General features: G+C 32.1%; 1 protein-coding gene across 3 annotated transcripts in view; it reads left to right on the top strand.

Moving 5' to 3' along the window:
- Positions 1-5,135, top strand: part of SPRED1 (sprouty related EVH1 domain containing 1) — a 120,363-nt gene extending 115,228 nt beyond the window's left edge. For all 3 annotated transcript variants that reach the window (XM_038580012.1, XM_038580010.1, XM_038580011.1), the window contains one exon: positions 20-5,135. In XM_038580012.1, coding sequence (XP_038435940.1) covers positions 20-670 — 651 coding nt within the window. In that variant the 3' untranslated portion in view covers positions 671-5,135. The remainder of the gene's footprint in view (positions 1-19) is intronic.
- Positions 5,136-6,558: the final 1,423 nt, after the last annotated feature.

The raw sequence follows: 6,558 nt of genomic DNA on the forward strand, positions 1-6,558 counted from the left end.
TCATTTCTTTCCTTTTAAGGTCCCTTTGAAATCAATCCGACATGTCAGCTTTCAAGATGAGGATGAGATTGTCAGAATAAACCCTCGAGATATCTTAATACGTCGTTATGCAGACTACAGACATCCTGACATGTGGAAAAATGACTTAGAGAGAGATGATACTGATTCCAATATTCAATTTTCAAAACCAGACAGTAAAAAATCAGACTATCTGTACTCTTGTGGGGATGAGACTAAGTTAAGTTCACTCAAAGACTCTGTGGTATTTAAGACACAGCCTTCCTCGTTAAAATTTAAGAAGTCAAAACGAAGAAAAGAAGATGGTGAACGTTCCCGCTGCGTATACTGCCAGGAAAGGTTTAATCATGAAGAAAATGGCAGGGGAAAATGTCAGGATGCTCCAGACCCTATTAAAAGATGCATATATCAAGTTAGTTGCATGCTCTGTGCAGAGAGCATGTTATATCATTGTATGTCAGACTCAGAGGGAGATTTTTCTGATCCCTGTTCATGTGACACTAGTGATGACAAGTTCTGCTTACGATGGTTAGCCCTAGTAGCTTTGTCTTTCATTGTACCATGTATGTGCTGCTATGTCCCTTTGAGAATGTGCCATCGTTGTGGTGAGGCATGTGGGTGCTGTGGCGGGAAACATAAAGCTGCTGGATGAAAGGATCCAGTGCCAAAATGAGCTTAAAATCTTTGTTTCCAGGAATTAGATAACTTGGATTTGTGGAAGCTTTTGGCAAGCAATATGAAATCTTGCCTGGTATCATTGGGGCCACACGTGGAGGAAGCAGAACTTGTTAGTTCTTGGCATTTCACAGATGCTAGCCATGCCTAACTTTTTCCCTTCAGTGCATGGCATGTTTTGTTACAGGTTGTAAAGAGTATTTGCAAAAGGAAACAGTTTCTGATTATTGGTTATAAAAAGTGAGCATAAAATATCCAACTAAAAGGGATTAATTTTTGGCATTTTTGTATATTTATGCATTAGGTGATGGGACTTTTAAAGGTTTGAATTCATTAAGACATGAACTAAAAGTGCACTAGGGGACAGTTGATTTCAGTCTAAGAAAAGTTAACACTTGGGAATTGTAAGAAGTAAAACAAGTACAACTAAATCATTTATTAGTTGTTTTTTGAAAGCGGTTTTATGTATAAATAACAAATGTTTATATTTAACTAAATATAAGGTACGAATTATCACATATTAAACTTTTCTTCCCCTTCCTAGTTCTGGAGTAGATGTACATATATCTACTGTCACATTCCATTATATTTTGAATATTTTACTCATCTAGTTAATAACGTTTTTATTCCATGTGAATGATTTGATATTTTCATCCTTATTTCCCTTTGGCTACAGTTTATATTGAGTTCTATCTCAATACATTCTGGTAATCTAAAACCTTTAAAAATATTCTAATAGCCTTGAGTGACCAATTTTTTTTTTTTTTAAGCACAGATGTAATTGTCTAATGTTCTGATGGGAATGTAACACTTATTTTTATATAAAAAGACTGAGTAAACATAGAAAAAAGTGAGGTTTTGGGGTTGTTGTTTTGTTTTTTGTGGTATTCAACCAGCAAGTTGTTTTCTTTCAGATTTTCCTCCTTCAAAAAAAATCATATTGCATTTACAAATGTTTTACAAAGCAAAAAATGTAACTGGATAGTTCATGTAAAAGTTTTCTCCTGAGATCTCCATTTATCATTCTGCTAAACTAGAATATGTTCAGCTGTGTTAATCATCTTTTAGCTTCATTCTCAGTGCTTATATTATTCATGTAACAATAACTTTTCCCAGTTGCATTTTACTTTATTTAAACTTGCCAAAAGCAAAATTATTTTATGTTAAAATAAATACTAAACTATCCCAGGAAAGTATTTAATCCAACATTGTGAATGAAATATCTTGTACATATAATTTTATTTCTTTTGCAGAGCATTGTATTGCTGGATGTTTTATTTACAAAGTAGTTGGATAAATGTTCCAACAGATTGTTTGAAGTAGTTGGGTTCAATTTGTCTGGTTGGGTGTTTTGTTGTTGTTTTTTTGGTTTTTTGTTTTTGTTTTTGGTAAGTGTTACATTAAAACTCTAACAAGTAAAGGTTCTTTAAGAACATTCCCTTAGAGGGATAAAATTGAGAAGTGTGCCTTTTTTTTAATGGCTTGAAGTTTCAGAAGTGATAAGATTAAAATCACACTACCATTTGAAGCTCATTTCTATGCAGGTTTTAAAATGTCATTTATGTATCATTCTTTTTACATACCATATTTAAGCTTGTGTTAGCTTTCTTCTTTTGCCCCAGATCAAACTGAACAATGTATATAACACTGTCTGTAAAATACTTTTTTTTAAGAAAGCATTTATATTTATATGACAGCTTGAACTGACAACATTGTGTATATAGATCATCTTGAAGTATTATTTCACATTGAAAAGAAGAAAAATATATTGATAACTATAGATGTTATGAAGAAGAGGTTATTTCTAGTTTTGTATTAAAAAATCAATTGGATGAACTAAATCCAAAATATGACACTGTAGCAGCAGTTTTAAGACTTATTTTTACTGTTTATATAATTGAACACTGCTACATCAGATGATCTTCATCCCTGAAGTTTTCAGCTAAACTTGGTTTCCTAGAATAGACTGTTAACTTTCAAAATTACTTTTTATTGGTAAAATGGAAATATTGATTTTCCTTGTGAATGAATTTTCTTATTTGTAAGTGCTGAGTTCATAATTCAGGTTTGAGCAAGGTGTGAATAACTGAAGAAAATAACTTGCTGGGTTTATAGGAATATGCTGTGGAAATGAACTGTGTATATACTTCTGGGAAGAACAAATTTAATCATTTCTTCTGTTAAGCACTAATCAGTATAGTGCAACTCCTGGTTCTGTACTGTATTTTATATGCAACATATATGCTTTAATATTTTAATGTTTGTGCATTAATATTTTCAATTTGTTTAACCACTTTGCTGCTAAGATTTTGCCATCCCATTCCCATTTTTTTCCTTTACAATTTTAAACAAGTTTCTTCATTAAAAACTATAGTGATGAAATGTTTTTTATTTCACCTTGGATCTTTATAATTAACACACTCAGATTCCAAACCAGTTTAGAAGACTAACTGATAATATAATGTTACCTGAATCCCTATGTCAAAATGTTCTCTTGAGTGAATTAGAATGTGTAAAAAGGATAGTTTAAATTCCTCATTCTTAAAACTTGTATAGGTTTGTTCAAGAATATTTTCTTCTTCTGCAGACAGTTTTGGCACTGCCAACTGGCTTTTCCTCTGAAACCTTTCTCTTTGCTTTTAATCTGGTAGCATAAACAAATGGCTAAACCAGCTTAAGTTATAGTAAATATTGAAAACGAAATCGTCTAGATGGCATAACAAAGACTTTGGTCTGAAGGCTTCTTGTGTTCAGAACTAATAATTCATAAATGATGTTCCTCCTGCCTTGACAGGGGAATCATTTGACTTCTGAAGAAATCTGAGGTATGGAACTTCAGCACCACCTACTGGATGATTCATAGACCAGAGACATAAGGTGGCAATTAGGATCTGACAGGTTCATCACTACTACCAATAAAAAGGGCTATTTAAGTAGTGGCCACCTCCAAACAAAGCAAGAGTTAAATATCTCAAAGGAACTGTAAAATGAACCTTTTCTCTAATGTGTCTTTTGGTCACTGAAAGATTTTAAGCACTTTTTTCTTACATATTCTGTCTTAAAATATTTATTGATATTCAGAACTGGCAATCAAACTTAATGGATGTGCCGAAGCATTTATAAAACCAATTCTTTTAACTTGCAAAAGCCATTACCAAAATGGTATTCTAATTTTCCTCCCATTACCAGCCAGGGAGAGTTTTTTTTAAAAAATAAATAAACGTCACCTATATTTGATCATGACAACTTCAGAGAGTGTGTGTATGTCTCTGGGATGATGTTGGGACAGGGGTTAAAATTTAAAGGGGAAAACTTGAAACTACCTATTTTCATTGGTTATTCAGCAGTGCCTAAAATGAACTTTTGAAGTAATACAAATGCACTTTCAATTCATGTGTATAGTGCCATCTGATACCTTGGGTAAGTCTTGCTTTTTCTTTTCTTTTTCTCCCCACTGCCCCCCCCCCCTTAATTGAATACCACAGAGGTGTTTTCTAACATACATACAAAGCTACAAAGTACAGAAAACGTACTTTCTTCCAGATGGGCAATTTAGAGGATGTTTCTTTTGTTGAAATTTAGGTTTCGGGTATTACTGTTTGGAATATGCGGGAAGATTGGGTTTTTAATTTTAGCCCAAAGATACCTTAAGCAAGTGTAACATATTTCGACATATAAAACTTTGAAAACTTTAGTTACCTAGAAAACAGATTCTTCACCAAATATTCTCATTCTTAATTTGAGTTCCAGGACCACATTTCTCAGTAGAAGGGAAAGCACTAGAAACTTGCATTGTTGTTGCACTTAAAAAAAATTGGCCTATAAACCATGATAATAATAGTACCATAAGGTGTTTGGAATGAGTCAAAACATTAAGCAATCACAACCTGAGATGATTTATATAACCTCCCCCCCCCCCAAAAAAAAATCCACAACAACAAAAGAAGGGCTTTAAGGTATTAAGGTACTGTTTGCCTAGCAGCCAGGTGGTTATAAAACTTTCATATGCTTTGATACACTGATGTTAGCCATTGTTCCTGAAAGCTCCTTAAATTGCATAAGTTGCTAGTTTTGAAACTTTTCAAGAATAATCTAGTTGAAAAACCTTTGTATTAAAGATACACAGAGATTTTTGTGAACATTGCAAGTATGTAGTGTCATTTGCTTTTTTTTCTTGACCTCAGAAGTGCCTCACTTGTATATTCCATTAAAAGCCTGACTGCATTCTTTCTAATAAGCAATGAAAAATTGTTTAACTCATGTCATGATGTATCTCCTTAGATATAGTTGATTAGCTTGATAGTTTGGATATATAATGTAAATATGCATATATAAGTTTGTAACTGTTTTTGTTACATCATACCCGTGTAATTGGACATATCAGATGATATCATAAGAATTTGTTTTTAATTACCTGATTAAACCTATCATTAAATATGAAAGGACTTTTTCTTACTCTTCTAGAGGGTAACTGTCACATAAGAGAATAATTACTTAAGGAGAAAGCAGTAGAAATGGACTATTTTGGTCATTTTTTAAGGTATATTTTTAACTGAAAATTCATGTATATAGTTCATTTTATTGACATTTATTCATCCTTAACTGTATCCAGATTTATTATGGTCTGGTACCTATAAATAGGTACATACAATAAATATACACGTTATATTTATTGGTTTGAGAACGTGTTACTGCTAAATCTGGATTAAATGATAATCCTTGAATGATATGTGGGAAATTTTTAGCCCAAGACTACTACTGATTTTTTGTGTGTCCTACTCGGTTTCAGAGTTGCATTTGTAATATACAAAAATAATAATCTAGATGATAAATTAATAAGGGGACAGTACTCAAAAATAATAGCTTATTTCAACACCAGAGTAACTTTTGGATTACTATATTACAGTTATATTTACTTGAAGAATCAAGAATTAACTGTTTGCCATGAATTATGAAATGTAGTCTCGTGTTTATTTACAGATTTTCAGAAATTTGCTTTACATTCTTCACAATCAAGTTAATATCCACAAGTAAGTAAAATAGTTTTTACATTAGAGAAATTGAAAACTAGGGTTTCTGCTTGGCCATCATAGTGGTCCATGCTCACAGTGGTCCTGAAAGAAAAAAAACATTGGTCTTAATAAAACTTGTTGACTCTTAAAATTAACTGCTTTAAGATTTGCAGTTTTATAGAGATCCTTTGAAATGATGGCTCAAAAAAATATATTCATAATAAAAGTCTAACAAAATCATAGTTGAAATGGTGTTTTCTTTTGTCTAACAGGTTTTATTTTTGTTATGTAATATATTTTAAATGATCCTTTTTTTCTTTTTCTTTTTTTTTTTTTTTTCTTTTTTACTAAAGAGATTTAGGCTTCAAGAGGTTAAAAAAATATTCCCAAGATCACATTAGAGGCACCAGGATTCGAACCAAATTGTCTTACTTTTTAGTCACAATACAATTGTGTGTTTCAATTGTGTGTAATCAGGGTTACAGATGTACTTAACAGAATTACTTTTTCTGTTAAAATGAAATTTTCTGTAAACTGGAAAATTTTATAAGTAATAACTTAATTCTTTTTGTTTCAGTTCTTGTTGAACTATTCATCTACCTCACTAAGTTGTGGTGCACTATGCAACTGGCCAGTAGGCATCCTTAAAATTGAAAGAATAAGATTGTGATAGTACTTAAACATTTCATCAAGATAGATCAGTTTGTGCTGATCCAATAGAAAGTACTGAAGACATACATGCTGTCCAGCCTGTGGTATTGTTCATTTGGCTCAATTGGATGGCATTTCCCTAAAGATTCTGAATCTGAGGGATTCTTTTTCACCAAAGCAGTGATAGTTCCTGTTGAGGCAG

This window comes from Canis lupus, chromosome 30, assembly GCF_011100685.1.
Source record: "Canis lupus familiaris isolate Mischka breed German Shepherd chromosome 30, alternate assembly UU_Cfam_GSD_1.0, whole genome shotgun sequence".
Lineage (NCBI taxonomy): Eukaryota > Metazoa > Chordata > Mammalia > Carnivora > Canidae > Canis > Canis lupus.